At 37.8% G+C, this 16,827-nt stretch overlaps 1 protein-coding gene across 1 annotated transcript in view; it reads left to right on the forward strand.

Moving 5' to 3' along the window:
* Positions 1-16,827, forward strand: part of Appl (amyloid-beta-like protein) — a 364,342-nt gene that overhangs the window by 334,151 nt on the left and 13,364 nt on the right. The window contains exons 9-10 of the mRNA XM_090381664.1: positions 4,535-4,649; positions 16,281-16,596. Of these exons, the coding sequence (XP_090237790.1) occupies positions 4,535-4,649; positions 16,281-16,596 (431 nt within the window). The remainder of the gene's footprint in view (positions 1-4,534; positions 4,650-16,280; positions 16,597-16,827) is intronic.

Raw genomic sequence — 16,827 nt, forward strand, 5'->3', positions numbered from 1 at the left:
AATTAATGGAGGCACTGGTTAAAGAAGCACTGCAGGATCATTTAGAAAAGACTTCAGTTATAGCTCAGACACAGCATGGTTTTGTTAAGGGGAAGTCTTGCCTGACCAACTTGATTGGATACTATGATGCAGTCACAAAAGAACTGGATGCAGGGAATAACTTTGATATTACAAAGGGTACTAGGAAAGTTTTGCAATATGACGCAACAATGAATCACAGGAAGCTGCTTGTTGCTGCATGTTGAGACATGTTCATACGTGCATAGTAGCCGCCGCGCCAAGTCCATGGGCTCAGTTATTCATTAGTAGTGAGAGTGTAAAGTGCTTGCGATGGCATCGTGGTCACGAAATGAGATAAGGACAGTTTTGCGGTATAATTTCGTGCGTGGTTTAACCATAGACCAGTGCTTAGAAGAAATGACTCTTGCACTAGATGATGATTGTCCACATCGTACAACGATATTCAGGTGGTATAGAGAATTCCAAAGGGGAAATTTCACTCTGGAGGATTCTGAGAGGCCGGGAAGGCCACGAATGTCAGTTACGGAGGAAAACGTTACTGCTGTGAGGAAAATGCTTGACGAAAACAGGCGAGTGACCTACCAACAGATAGAGGATACTTTGGGCCTAAATGCACCAGCAATTCGTTCGATTCTGCAAGATCATTTGCACGTGAAGAAACTTTGTTCTCTCTGGGTGCCGCATCAACTGACTGAAGAGCAGATGACACGATGTGTGACTTGGTGCCGGGAGATGTTAAAAAAAGTTTGATAAGGGACAATCTCGGTATGTGAACAACATCGTGACAGGTGACGAGACTTGGCTGTACTATTACGATCTGCCGACCAAGGCTCAAAACAAAGTTTGGGTCTTTGATGATGACGACACACCCGTAATTGTCAGAAAATCCCGATCTGTAAAGAAGAAAATGATAGCTGTATTTTTAAAATCGAGTGGAATTGTGTAACGTGTCGTTTTGGACACGCAGAAGACAGACACAGCTAAGTGGTATACTGAACAATGCCTGCCTAAAGTCATTGGATCTATGAAGAACCTGCGGCCAAAGTCAAGAATGCACACCTGGTACCTCCATCACGATAATGCTCCAGCTCACGGCGCCAAAGCCTGCACCGAATATTTGACCACGACAGGACTGAAACTTCTCAAGCACCCTCCCTACAGTCCAGACCTTGCTTCCTGCGACTTTGCACTGTTCCCGCATGTGAAAATGAAGCTAAAAGGGAGGCGGTTTTCCAGTGATGAGGACCTTCTACGGGCGTGGGACAACGAGTGTGCTTTACTCCCTAGTGAAACTTGGCAGAACTGGTTTAAAGATTGGTTTCGGAGGATGGAGAGGTGTACTGAATGTAGAGGAAATTACTTTGAAAAAATTAAATAAACAAAGCTGTATTGCAAAACTTTCCTAGTACCCTTTGTATATACTTGGATCTTAGAAAGGCTTTTGATACTGTTGCACATGGAAGACTGCTACACAAATTGGAGCAGTGTGACATTGGAGGCAAATTGCTGCTATGGATAAAGGGGTGGTTGAGTGGGAGAAGACAGAGCGTGGTAATCAATGGACACTGCTCATCGTGGACTAATGTTATTAGTGGAGTCCCTCAGGGCTCAGTGTTGGGTCCATTATTGTTTTCTGTATTTATAAATGATATTGATGATGGTATATCAAGCTTAATGTCCAAGTTTGCAGATGATACAAAGGTTGGCAGGGTTGTCAAGGACACTACTGACACTACACTGCTGCAACAGGATCTGGAAAGGTTGAGCAGATGGGCTGAGAGGTGGCAAATGAAGTTTAACATTGACAAATGTAAAGTACTACACATGGGAAACGGCAACCACAGAGCAACGTATCAACTCTGTGGTACTACACTGACAGTGGTAGAGAATGAAAGGGACTTGGGGGTGATTGTGCAGGCAGGTATGAAGTTCTCTGAGCAGTGCAGACGGGCTGCAAGAGTAGCTCATGGAGTATTGTCAATGATATACAGGATTTTTTCCAGCAGGGATAAGGAGGTGATTATTCCATTGTACAAGGCAATGGTCAGGCCACACCTAGAGTACTGTATACAGGTCTGGAAGCCTCATTTCAAGAAGGATGTAGAGCTGCTGGAACGAGTACAGAGAAGGGCAACAAGATTAGTGAATGGAACAAAGGGGTGCTCTTAGGAAGAAAGGCTTAAGTTTTGCAAATTACAGTGTCTAGAGACTAGGCACCAGCGAGGTGATCTGATAGAGGTGTATAAAGCCTTGAATGGTTTAAGCATGCTCAATGCTGATGGGATTCTTCCTCTAGCTCAGAAAAATCACCTGAGAGGGCATAAATTCAAATTGAGGAAAGACAGATGTAGGATAGACGTGCGGAAATTTGCCTTTAGCCAGCAGGTGGTTGGTTGGTGGAACAGACTGCCATCCCTTGTGGTGGAGGTTGATAGCCTAAATAAGTTTAAGGCTCAGCTGGACAGGTATTTTGAACGAACAGAGGGGTGAAGTGGAAGTGGTTTTTTTTTTTTTTTTTTTGGCTGATGCTGCATAAGCTTGCTTTCTTGCATCAAATGCCTCTACTAATGCTAATGCATTCAATGAATTAATCTTGGAAGCTACTAGGCTTTTCATACCAACTAAGAAATATTGTTCAAGATTTAGGCCTAAATGGATGTCAGATGATCTAATTAGATATGTGACAGAGAAGAAAAATGCATGGGATACATATAAAATAACAGGCAACACAGAAGCCTATGATAGATATAAGCTGGTCTGTAACCAAGTCACAAAGTAGATTAGGCAGGCGAAGGCAGATTACGAGAAATCTTTGGAAAAGGATGCAAAGAAAACCAGCAAAGAGTTCTTTACTTATGTAAACTGTAGAAGGAAAGAGATGAATCAGATTGGTCCACTTGATATTGATGGTTCAACTGTTGATGATCCAGCTCAGGTAGCTAACAAACTAAATGAATATTTTGCATCTACATTCACACACGAGGAATTATTCAGGGAGGGGAATGCCAGAGGTGTATTAAACTCTGGCAGTAAGCTAGATAATCATGTAATAACTGAGAGTAAAGTGGAGAGGAAACTGTTAGATAAACATAAGAAAGGCACCTGGGGTGGATGGAATCTATCCAGTTATATTAAAGGAGGCAGCAAAGGAAGTAAGCAAACCCGTGGCCATAATTAAGTGAACTTCCCTGGACTCGGGGAGAAGTACCCATGGACTGTTGATGTGCAAATGTGGCCCCAATCCACAAAGGAGGATCACAGGGAGACACAGGTAATTACAGACCTGTTAGTTTAACTTCTGTTCCAGGGAAATTAATAGAAGCACTGGTTAAAGAAGCATTGCAGGATCATCTAGACAAGACTTCAGTTATAACTCGGACAGAGCATGGGTTTGTTAAGGGGAAGACCTGTCTGACCAATTTCATTGGATACTATGATGTAGTCACAAAGGAACTGGATGCAAAGAATAACTTTTATATCATATATTTGGATCTTAGAAAGGCCTTTGATACTGTTCCACATGGAAGACTGCTGCACAAATTGGAGCAGTGTGGCATTGGAGGCAAATTGCTGCTATGGATAAAGGGATGGTTGAGTGGGAGAAAACAGAGAGTGGTAATCAATGGACACTGCTCTTCGTGGACTAATGTTATTAGTGGAGTCCCCAGGGTTCAGAATTGAGTCCATTGTTGTTTTCTGTATTTATAAATGACATTGATGATGATATATCAGACTTAATGTCCAAGTTTGCAGACGATACGAAGGTTGGCAGGGTTGTTAATGACACTAATGACAGTACGTTGCTGCAACAGGATCCAGAAAAGTTGAGCAGATGGTCTGAGAGGTGGCAAACGAAGTTTAACCTTGACAAATGTAAAGTACTACATATGGGAAGTAGTAACCCCAGAGTAAAGTATCTGCTCCTGGCTACGGAGGCAACCTGCAAGATGATCTGATTGAGCTGTTTAAAGACTTGAATGGTTTGAGCATGCTCAATGCTGATGGGATTCTTCCTCTTGCTCACAGTAATCACCTGAGAGGGCATAAATTCAAATTGAGGAAAGACAGTTGTAGGATAGATGTGTGAAAGTTTGCCTTTAGCCCCTCAGGTAGTTGATTGGCGGAACAGACTTCCATCTTTTGTTGTGGAAGTTGATAACCTAAATAAATTTAAGGCTGAGATGGACGGGTATTTGGAACGAACGGAGGGGTGAAATCGGAGCGTTTTTTTTATTTTATTATTATTATTATTATTTTTTTTTTTTTTTTTTTTTTGGCTGATGCTGCATAAGCTTGCTTTCTTGCATTGTATGCCTCTACTAATGCTAATATCAGTACTAAACATGCACTTGCAAATTTTTTTTATTAAATCTCAGACAGTCAGGATAAATAATCTTGTACAAGGAAACCATTCCTAAACCTTTAATTTACTACTTCTCTGTATTTATCACCATTTTTAAAAACAGATTCCATCACCTTATATATATATATATATATATTTATGTTTTGATAGTTGCTGTTTGGCACCATCTTCACAACTTAGGATTAGAAGAATCTATTTCAAGGGAGGTAGACGAAGCTATTCTTGAAAAATATAAGGAGGAAGTTGCAGAAAAACAGAGAGGCAAGTACATGTTGTTTTTGGGGGTTTAAATATTTCAGATATTTATTTTCTAATATTAAAATATATAATGATTAAATATTTTTAATATTACTAGAAAATGAATAATAGAGCATCATAAAGTCAGTTTATTGTTAAACCAACTGTACTGTACAAAAGAGTTGCATTTATATCTGCTTCTTGCAATAAATTGAAAGGCAGAACGATCAATAATGCTTGTTCTGCCTATCACATTTTTGTAAGAAATGCATGTAAATATAGTTATTTTCTATAGCTGATTGAGAGATAAACCTAGGGCTTAAGTCATAACATTATCACCATATGAACTTATTAACATTTTAATGGGTGAATTTATAAGCAGTTTGAGTTCCCGTGGAATACGTTTTTCTGGAAAATTTCAGAATTTTAAAACTTCGTAGAAATGAAAATAACTCCGGCTAAGGTAAAGAAAGCCAACACGAGAATGACGAGAAACGTCGGATAACTTATGCGGAAAATTAGTTTCCCGACACCGTTGCTCGCTTGGTAAACAGACGGTAGGTGTTATTGGTCTGGAGCCAAAATCGAGAAGGATATATTGATTTTTTTTTTTTTTTTTTATGAAAACCCCAAACACGAAAGGTATCAAAACCTATAGTACTTAGTACCGTGCATGGGTTGAAGGAGAAGTATGGGGATGCCGGAAACTTTGCTCTAGAGACTAAATATGGCTTTCACCACTTCAAGCCTCCAATAAGCAAAGTGGTGGTATTTCACCGGTTGATGAAAGTCATCTACCACCTTGATTGATAGGTAGGCGTGGCAAACGATGAAATGAATGGTGGTGGGTGCGACAGACAACAAGCTACTGTGTAGTCATTGGTTGGCATTATAATGTGCATTTATGAGTAAAGTGCATAATAGTTTCGTGATGAACGGTGAACAGGTAATAGTAACGATGAATCTTTTAAAGATGGAAGAAATTTGTAAGGAAAATAAAATGGTTGGTTGATTTTTTGATGAAAAATAAATTAATAAAAGTTTTGTTCTGTTGATTTTATGTTCTCCATTATGTTTTTTCTCATTATTAAAAGCAGAGTTTTGGAGTTCATGAGTGTTTTTACTATACTGTTGATTTAGATTTGGTTACGAAAAAAGGAAAAGGTTTCTTTATTTTTCGTTATAGTTCGTAACCTGACCTTAAAAATAAAAGTACAGTAATAAAAAATTAATATTTTGTTAATAAACAATTTATGCGCTAGTCCACCCATGATTCTAAAGAAAAAAGGTTAAGTTACCCCCTCCATTTCGGGACGGGTTCAAGCTCCCATGGGATTCAAGTGGATGTAACCTGATCTTTTTTTACCATTAGGGCATATTATTGAACCAAAAAAATAAAAATACAGTCATAAAAAAATTTATTTTTTTATGAATGTATTTCTAAATATGACTGTGATTCTAAAGAAAAAAGGTTAGGTTACCCCTCCACTTCGGGAGGGGGGGGTCAAGCTCCCATGGGATTCAAGTGGAAGTAACCTGACCATTTTTAACCATTATGGAAAGTGTTCATTAGGGCAAGTTACCATTAGTGATTCTGAGTGATACCGAACACAACACACGATGTTATCGTGTGTTGTGTTCGTGCACCAATCAGCACATCGTTTGCCACGCCTACCTGTCAATCAATATATCGTCCTCAACTTTGCTCCAGACCGATAACACCTGCCGTCTGTTTACCAAGCAAGCAGTGCCGTATCATCAGGAAACTAATTTTCTGCATAAGTTATCCGGTGTTTCTCGTCATTCTCGTGTAGGCTTTCTTAACTTTAGCCATAAATTCTTTTAAATATTAATTTTTACTTAGTTGCCCAGTATTAGAGTAAAATTATTTAAAAAAAATAAAATAATATCAGTTTATCAGTGAATAAAATGGATACAATATTACCAACCAACTGGACAGTACCCAGGCCAGAGTAGTTTACAGAGGGCTAAATATTACATAAATAAGGAATAAATGCAAATTAAATGAAGATAGATAAAGAATGCATAACATCACACAGATTTCATATAACAAATATAACAAGCATCATGCAAAAAAATAATAAATAATAATACAATATAGATAATAATTCTAACATACACTTCAAAATAATAAATAAAAGACAGCAATCAACAAGATTGTAAAGAATTAAGAGGCTTCATGATATGAGATCTATAATTCTTTTCAGATACATACAAAGCCAAGTCAATTTCTAGCTTATTTATTAGTTAAATCGAAGGATAAGGAAAGAACCTATCAGGGGAATAAATTCTATTACATAATGGAATTGACTTAGATTTTGCTTTTGTATTTCTTATGAGAATGTGCCATACCATCTTGTTCCACATGGCATATCCCATTTTAGGCTGTATAATTTAAGAAAAACAGATTTGGCACTTTGGCTTGAATGATCTTGTCTATTGGTGTGTATTCAAGGTGTTTAGAACTTTGCATTACATATCTAGTATTTTCAAATCTTGGCAACATTAACCCATTTAATAATGCTATACTCTACAGAGCAGATTTCATTCAAATTAGGGTTGGCAGCAGCTAACCAAATCTCAGGGCCATATAAAAGGTGAGTAAAAATGTGAGATTTAATACATTTCATTATAGCATGAGTAACAAAGACATGGACAAGGTTTTGTTTGTTTAAGCAGCAATAGCCTGCAGATTGCATTACTCTTAATATTGTTAATATGGTATTTAAATGGTTTTTAATTTTAATTTTATTTTATTTTTTATTTTTTGAGAAGGTTAGTTGAAGAGATTTGTTAGGGTTGACGTCTAAAAGCCTTAAAGTTGGTACTTATTGTAATAATAATTTAATTTAGAGTTTTTAATTAAAGCTTCTTGGCTTGAACCAAAGATAGCCCAGATCTTTAAATCATCAGCATACCCAGTTACTGGAATATAATATCCTGAATGAAAGGAGAAAAATAGCTTAAAAAATAAGAGCAGACAAGAGTACCTCCTTAGGGAATCCCCATTGAAGCCACCCTGTGTGACATTTGATTGTCAGAATCATAGATAAGGGTATGATTAGAAAGTGATACTTGTAAAAAGCATACAATGTCACCATTATAGAATATAATAGAATTAATAAAAATTGGAAATTAATAGAATAATATTATAGAATTCTTGAAGTTTTGTAAGACTCATCTGGTGGACAAAATCAAAGGCAGAAGCTAGGTCAATATAAATTACATCTAACCGAGGTTAATTGCATCAGTAGCAAAGAATGTTAATCTCAAGCAGATTTGTAATAGTTGAGAAGATAATAGAAATCTCTGCAAATGTTTTAAAATAGAAGAGGACATTGCATCAGGCTACCCATCTTTCAGTTGAGGGGAATGTTTATTTTTTAGGAATAGGGATGACGTACAACAACCATATCTTCTCCGTCATACAAAAATTAAAAATATTAGTCAAAGAGTCAAGAATGTACAAACGTGGACATTTTAATAACAAAATTTGGTATTATATCTGGGCCAGTTGTATTGGAGAGAGGGAGACAATAAATAAGAATGTTTAAAAAATTATCTTTTCAAGGACAGTGAAAGTTGTGAGGATTTTCTCTCTAGTGATTAGTTAAATGGTCACTATTACATCGATGAACCAAAACATTATGACCAGTGAGTCATTATGCAAATCGAAGCAACTGCAGGTGAACTATGGTACGTGTGCAGGTTGGGACACAGTATAAAAAACACCTGATACTGAGCTCTGTTAATCAGTGTTACTCTTGTTCTTCAGCTGGGAAAGGCAGCGGACTTAAGCGATTTTGACAAAGGCCAAATTGTAATTGCCAGACAGCTGGGTCAGAGCCTATCCAAAACGGTACGACTGGTGGTGGTGCTTACAGTCAGCCGTGTTACAGTTAGTACCTACCGAAAGTGGTCCGAGGAGGGGAAACCCACAAACCACCAGCAAGGTGATGGGCCACCATGGCTCATCGATGCTTGAGGTGAGCAAAGACTCTCCGGTATGGTACGTGGCAGCAGAAGGGCAACTGTGGTGTGGAACTCGGCAGTAATTGGAATGCTGGTGGTGAGAGTAATGTGTCACAACACACAGTACATTGAACCCTGCTGAAAATGGGGCTGCTTAGCCGCAGGCTGCTCCGAGTGCCCATGCTAACCATGGTTCGCCGGCAACAGTGCCTACAATGGGCACGCGAGCATCAAAACTAGACCTTGAGTGATTGGAAGAAGGTAGTCCGGTCCAATGAATCATGTTTCCTGTTGCACCATATGGACAGCCACAGGGGAAGTGATGGCCTTCCTGGGAAGGTTTACCTGGGGAGGTGATGGCCTGGATGCACCATGGGAAGAAAACAAGCCGGTGGTGGTGCTTTGGGTGACATTCTGCTGGGATACCCTGGGTCCAGTCATCCATGTGCCGGGCACTCTGACGTCTGCCACCTACCTAAACATCATTGCTGACAAGTTACACCTTTTCGTAGCAACAGTCTTCCCCTCTGGCAGTGCCGTCTTTCAGCAGGATAATGCGCCATGCCACACCACCCGAATTGTTCGAGACTGGTTTGTGGAACATGAGGAAGACTTCCAGATCCCATTGAGCATCTGTGGTTTGTGTTGGAACAGCAACTCCGATCTGTGGCATCTCAACCACGAACCTTACAGGAGTTAAAGGATCTGCTGGTTACGTGTTGGTACCAGATACCACAAGACACATTTAGAAATCTTGTAGCATCCATGCCTTGCCGGGTACGAGCTGTTTTGGCTGCATGTGGAGGACCAACGTCATATTAGGTAGGTGGTCATAATGTTTTGGCTCATCGGTGTATGCAACCATTAGTATAATTGTTTTCACATGTTGCCGTTTTTGTTGATGGGAAAAATGATTTAATACATTTAAGTTTTGTCTGAGAGATTAGCAGCTTTTTCATTATTATATTGCATTTCTACAGGCCTCAATGGTTTTAGCCTCACAAATTCATTAAGCCTTTTATTATTAATTGTCAGCCTATAAAAGGTTTAAAGGGAACATGTACATTTTTTCAAGTATAGAGGGAAGTGTATACATTTACACCTCTCTTTATACCTGCAAAAATAATAGTAATTAAGCTATTATCTCCCTGAATATGTACTAGAACATCCAGTGCCACTTGTCACATAACATTTTTTAAAAATATAATCAAATATCCTATACTGTTCAGAGTAACAATGACAAGTAACTTTAACTTATAGCCTACGGCTTATAATTTAATTTATAACTACACATGTGAAAGGTGGCAGAGGCCCTACCTTTTTTTTTTTATATGAAAAGTACAGGGCAAGAACCAACAGAGTCCAGTTTTGGTTGATTTTAAACCAATTAATTCTAGGAACAAGGATGACATATTTCAAGAAAGATTTTATCAGAAAATTAATAAAATAGAAACACAAACACGGTCAGAAATAAAAGAGGTATTAATGTGTTGCAAAGAACAATCGCAGTCCATGCTCTGCAATCACAGTCTATTATTTACATAACATTGAATGCCATTTTAACATTTTCAGAATTTCCAGCAGATTGAAGAGAAGTGATACAAACTAACAGGAAGAGGCCATCATCATTTATGGTAATCAGTTACTGTCCTAACATGTTCAACAATTGGATGGGTACCTTCAGCTGCTAAAAGTGTCTTGTCTCTGCAAGATCAATAGATATTAATTCCCAAAGGAATGGCCAATGTTCATCACTGTGAGCTGCCTCTTGGCTCTTTCTACTCAGCAGTTGTAAAAATAAAATTTAAACAAAAAATTGAGTCATATATATCTATAAGCATTAAGGAGCTGAAATATTGCAGGCTGATCTTATTTACATGTCAGTAAAATATAAGAATGCTAAGCATCCTGAAAATGCCAACAGGGATATACACAAAGATTCAGCACGAACATTTTTTTTTTTTTTTTTTTTGTCAAATAATTGAAATTCATTATAATTTTTGTGATTGAAGTGTTTTAAATAACCTGCTTTATCTCAAATAATCAAGCTACTTTAAAATTTCTTCTGCTTGTAGGCAACAGAGCCCTGAATCTTGGATTAAAAGAATTACATCATTCACATATGTGCTGCAATTAAAATAAAGAAAACTAGAACATTACATTGCATTAGTTTTCATGGAATAAGTCCAGAAAGTTTGTTTTTTGAAATCTGAAAATTGCTCTCTAGCGACTCTGGTCATCCCCCCCCCCTTATTTAAATATATACACATGAATATATAATATGGCTATTTTATAGTAGCTACATAAGGTTGCATCACCATAAATTCTTACAAAACAAGCATTAAAATTGGTATAGTTGCCCATAGGCTGATTTTCTTATAAACTAATCAGAAATTATTAAATACTCTATTATATTGATAAAAGCAAATTACAAAACAAATTATTTAAACATATTTATTTAGAAAATCACAGAAATATAATCAAGGCCATGAGAATACTTTTTTGTCATAACTGATGTACTGAGCTAACATTAACCTAAAAAAAAAAAAAAGTCCAGAGTATATGAGATTCTTGATGAAATTACCTCATTTATGGTATAATGTCTTTTTAGCAGTACCTTTCTGTTCCACAATGTGTGAGCAGTTTTCTCTGGGGTCTAAATCTCTTTTCGGACCTTGATAAGCATTGGATGTAGGAGTCTTGCATTAAATTCTTCATCTAAAACTAAAATAGTACAGTATTTGATATGAGTTAACCAGTTAAAAGATTGAATTATGTTTCAAGCTTGAAAATAGTTTTCCACTTCCTGAAATTTGTCTCTGGTAACAGGCAGAAGTGCCTCCTTTATTATTATTTTTTATTATTTAGTTTTTTTTTTTGTTTTTTTTTTTAGTTGTTACCATTAACAGTACCATATACAGAGTGCATTCTCCTCCATCATTTGCACAAGTTACACATTCCAAACCTATTGGATTCAAAGGAAACTTTGCTGTTAATCAATGCTATCAGGTTGACAAGCTTCACTAGGTCTACGTTAAATGTAGTAGTTCCCATTCAGTTCATGGAATTAAATTTGGACTCATCAGATTATAGATTCATACTGCTTAGTTGTCCACTTAACATGTTATTTATTAGCCTAAGCTAACCAATTTTCTTTATGATTTTATGGATAAGAGTTTCCTATGAGGTTGTAAGCTTTCAGGCTGATCATGAAAAGTCTTAGTCAGAAAGTTCTTACTTGTCTGTAAGTTTTTCCCATATGACTTTTCGGTCTGTAGAGTTTGCATCACAATCATGGAAGGTTTAACATTTTTAAATATGCTATTTAATAATCAAGGAATCAAATGAAGGAATCAAATCACTTTTATTCCTTGAGAATCAAACTGATTGTTAGATTAATCAGAATTTAATAATCAAGAAATAAGCAAAAAATAGTTTAAATTGTTGGGGGGGGAAATATATATATTAGCATTAGTAGAGACATATGATGCAAGAAAGCAAGCTTATATAGCATCAGCCAAAAAAAAAAAAAAAAAATAAATAAATAAAATAAAACCCCTTCCCATTTCACCCATCCATTCCCTCCAAATGCTTGTCTAGTTCTGCCTTGAACTTATTTAAGTTGCTGACCTCCACTACAACAGATGGAAGTTTGTTCCAATTAACAACCACCCATTGGCTAAAGACATATTTCCGTACATCTATTCTACAATTGTCTTTCCTCAATTTGAATTTATTCCTTCCTCAGGTGAGTAATCTGAACACGAGGAAGAATCCCATTAGCATTGAGCTCGCTCAGCCGACCGGGCGAGCTGGGTTGGTAAAGTGCCTGCCTGGCAACCCAAAGGTCGCGGGTTCGAATCCCGCCTCGGGCTTCGATCAAAGTACTGCAAAAACCTTGGGAGGTGCACTATGGCCACAGAAGCCGATGCACCAACAACTACAAAAAAAAAAAAAAAAAAAAAAAAAATTGAGCTCGCTCAATCCATTCAAGGCCTTATACACATCAATTAGATCACCTTGCAGGTGCCTAGTCTCCAGAAGCTGCAATTTGCAGAACTTAAGCATTCCTTGGTAACACCAACCCTTTTTTTCCACTCGCCAATCTCGTTGCCCTTCTCTGTATTCGTTCCAGCAGCCTGACATATTTCCTAAAATGAAGCCTCCAGACCTGTATACAGTACTCAAGGTGTGGCCTGACCATTGCCTTACACCCTCTTATCCCTGATAGCAAAATTCCTGTATATCATTGACAAGACACCATGAGCTAATCTTCAGCCTTTTTGTATTGCTCAGAAAACTTCAAATCTGACTGCACAATTACCCCAGGTCCTTTTCATTCTCCACTACCCTGAATGTAGTAACGTATCAACCATATGCTGATACACTACTCTGGGGTTACTGCTATCCATATACAGTAGCATACTATCATTACTGTCATTAACAACCCTGCCAACCTTCATATCGTCTGCAAAAACAAGAATGGGCCCAACACTGAACCCTGGGGGACTCCACTAATAACATTAGTCCATGAAGAGCAGTGTCCATTGATTACCACACTCTGTCTTCTCCCACTCAGCCATCCTTTTATCCATTGTAGCTACTTGCCCTTAATGCCATACTGCTCCAATTTATACAGTAGTCTTCCATGTGCCACAGTATCAAAAGCTTTCCTAAAATCCAAGTACTGGGTGGTTATAAAATAAGTTTCCCTATTCAGGAGACCCTAGTGTCAAAACAGTTAGAGATAGCACTGTGAATATCAGTGGGTATTTCATTTAGGGTATGAGGAAGCGATTTTTAGAAGAAAAAATATTAGTCCAAATTTCTGCCACCAGGGGAGAGATTTGCACTGTAAACATGAGATGGAATACTTAACAGGTTTTAATATGTGAACTTAGAAATCTACAGACATTGTTCTATGTGCTTTCCTTCACTTGAGATGACATTCTGAAAACGGAGGACTGCGTGTGACACAGTTTCGCATTGCATCTCTTTGGGGATGTTGGCTACTTGCTGTTTAATGCTTGCTTTCAAATCAACAAGTATGCTGCCACGGTAATCTCTGTCTTTCAGGTATCCCCATAGCCAGAAATCACAGGGATTGAGATCTGATGATCGGGCTGGCCAGAACAGCTGAAAGTCTCCAGAAATGATGCAATCATTTCCGAATGCTGAACGGAGCAGTTCCTTCACTTGTCAACCAACATGGGGAGGGGCACAATCTTGCACGAACACTACGGTCTCCAAGCATTTCCTTTCTTGCAGAGCAGAAATAATGTGATCTCTTAGAAGAGCACAATACCATGCACTAGTTACTAGTTTATATACAGGGTATCTCAAAAATATTGGTACTAACATTTAGGGGAGGTAGGTAACATCTAATGGAATGTGAATCGCATACGAACCCATAACCGGAAATGTCACGGGAAAGTAATAGCAGAGGCACAAGAAGCAGAAATGACACAAGACAGTAATTAGTGGCAAACATTTATTTCACATAATATTAACAATGGAGTAAGAGATGGATGCATTTCATGATGTTACAACAGATGCTCGAAGGTTCCACCATGAGATGCAATGCATGTGTGACACCGACGCAGCATGGATTGGCAGACACGGTCGAACACACCTGGACTTTCTTTGAAAGTAGCAGCAGCACAGATGAGTCTCGCCACAAAATCCATTTCCGTCTCCACAGGCGATTCATACACGATAGATTTGAGGGCCCACCACATTAAGAAATCAAGGCTCGATAAATCAGATGAGCGTGGGAGCCAGGCAACGGTCCACCACGGCCAATCCATTAACGCCCAAAACGCCTGTTCAAATGGTCATGAACACACCTTCCATAATGGGCAGGTGCCCCCGTAATGTTAAAACCAAATGTTGCATCTCACATTTGCTGGAACATCGTCAAGTAACCCTGGTAGAACTTGTTCAAGAAAGATCTGATATTTAGCGGAGTTCATGCGGGATGGTAACAGGTATGGGCCGACTAAGCAGTCACCGACCATACCTGTCCACACATTTATTGCGAAGCAATGTTGTGTCGCATGGGGTCGCACACCGTGTGGGTTGTCGTGAGCATTGTGCTGATTGAATAAGCCTTCCCAAGTGAAATAAGCCTCATCCGTGAACAAAACATTGAAATTTTCCCTCTCGCAAACTGATGAACAGCACCGTCTACCAACTTACGGTGACGTTTCCGGTTATGGGTTCCTAAGCGATTCACATTCCTTTAGATGTTACTTACCTCCCATAAATGTTCGTACCAATATTTTTGAGACACCCTGTGTATATTTTTTTTTTTTTTTTTTTAACCCCAGGGGCTCACATCTGGTGAGAATGGGCTTGGCATACCTAGGATCTTGAGTTGGATATCATTGTTCTTCTCTTTCTTGGTGATTCCTTTCTCTCTCTCTCTCTCAGGGTAATTCAGAAATTTTTTTTGGCTGGTGCAGCAAAAGCCTTTGCTTCCTTGCACCATATGGCTAATAACAACAATAATATATATACCAAAAATATATCTTCTGTCTATGAAAGGATAGAAACTTATCAAAGAACCCTCATATTATAGCTATGAATGCAACAGCGCTCCCCCCATAACCTAAGTGTTGTCATCACACATGCCAGTTTTCACATACACAAACTTAATTCTGCCACGTTTCTTAATGAAATTTTTTGAAGAGCTTAAAACACAGCATAATAACTGTGGGGACTATTGTAATAACTTTTAAATAAAATGAACAGCATATAAACAGTCTTCTTAACAACAGCAAAAATTGTACTGCACTTTGTCAGTAGTGAAGTAGAGCATTTCACTTTCTTGAGAAATCTGACATCCAACATCAGAGTTCTTCATCGCTAGGTGGTTTGTCCTCTGAGAAGCAGTGAGAATCACTGTTACAAACATAGTAAAGTCAGTGCACTTCAATAAATACACAGCAGATGATGGTTACTGTTATTGTTTTTGAGCAGCACACTTTCAAATAAGTCAAACAACGAGAGCAGGCAGACATTGCACAAAACTGCCGAGTGACACTACAAGTGTTATTTTTTAATGGCCCTGCACAATGTGGCATTGAAATCAAAAACAATACCTTGAGGAATACTAAAATCAACATTGAAATTTCTATCACTAATAGATATTTCAAGTTTAAAATTTAAAGGTAAAGGGCCTCGACACACTTTTTTATAAGAGCATGCCCATTGAAGTTTGTATTAATGAAGTTCGATTGTAATTTAGAAAACTTTTTTTAAAACTATTTATAAATATAATAAGCAGAAATATATGTGCATGTACACACCAAATTTCAACTGTTTTTTTTTTTTTTAACTGGAAGATGAAAGAGGTTAATAGCTTCATCTTTATAATTTACAACAATAAGATTTTTTTAATATTTAATTTTTTATTAAAAATGCATACAATAAGCATTGCAGTCCATAAATATAAAATGAAATATCGGTATGCTCCAAGCAGAATACAAAAAAACCAAAACCTTTTTCCAGAAATAAAAAAAAAAATTTGGTGTCCCTGATTGTTACCATATAACAATTAGGGGTACTACCCCACTGCAGAGCTAAACTTTTCAGTAGGCCACTTTGAGTATTATTGTAACATTTCATATAAGTAACTTGCAAAATTTACACAAAGATAAAAAAGCAATCACTTCTGTTATTTTACCGATACAGAGAGGGAACGACAACGTCAATTGGAAGAGGAACGTCGTCAGGAACTGAAAGAATTAAGGGAAGAGAAAAAACGTGTAGAGGCTAACCATGGTGGAAAATTAGAAAGGGAGTTTGATCCAGAATCAATGGAAGATGAGAGTGTCCTTCCTAAAACAACAGCACATATTCCTATTGCTGAAAAATTGGCAGAAGTAACAGGCGTTGAACACAACTCACTGGATCATGTAGATCTGCCAGCTCCAAAAGTTGCCCATGTGCAGAGCCAAGCATTTCATCACAATGAAGTGGTAAGTAGTTTAGTATTAGCTATGCAAAGAAGCTCTAGGCATCTAATGCACTAATAAAATATAATAATAAATAAATTAGTTAATCTACTCATTGTATTATATTTCAGGTGCATTAGCAAATAGTAATAATTCGTGATTTTTAACCCAAAAAAAAAAAAAAAAAATCCCCAAGCAGTTAGTAAGGGTAACAAACATAATATCGAGTGCTTTGGCCACATTTAGAATTGCCAT

Source organism: Mastigoproctus giganteus, chromosome 9, assembly GCF_048544385.1.
Source record: "Mastigoproctus giganteus isolate SK-2022 chromosome 9, ASM4854438v1, whole genome shotgun sequence".
Classification (NCBI taxonomy): Eukaryota; Metazoa; Arthropoda; class Arachnida; order Uropygi; family Thelyphonidae; genus Mastigoproctus; species Mastigoproctus giganteus.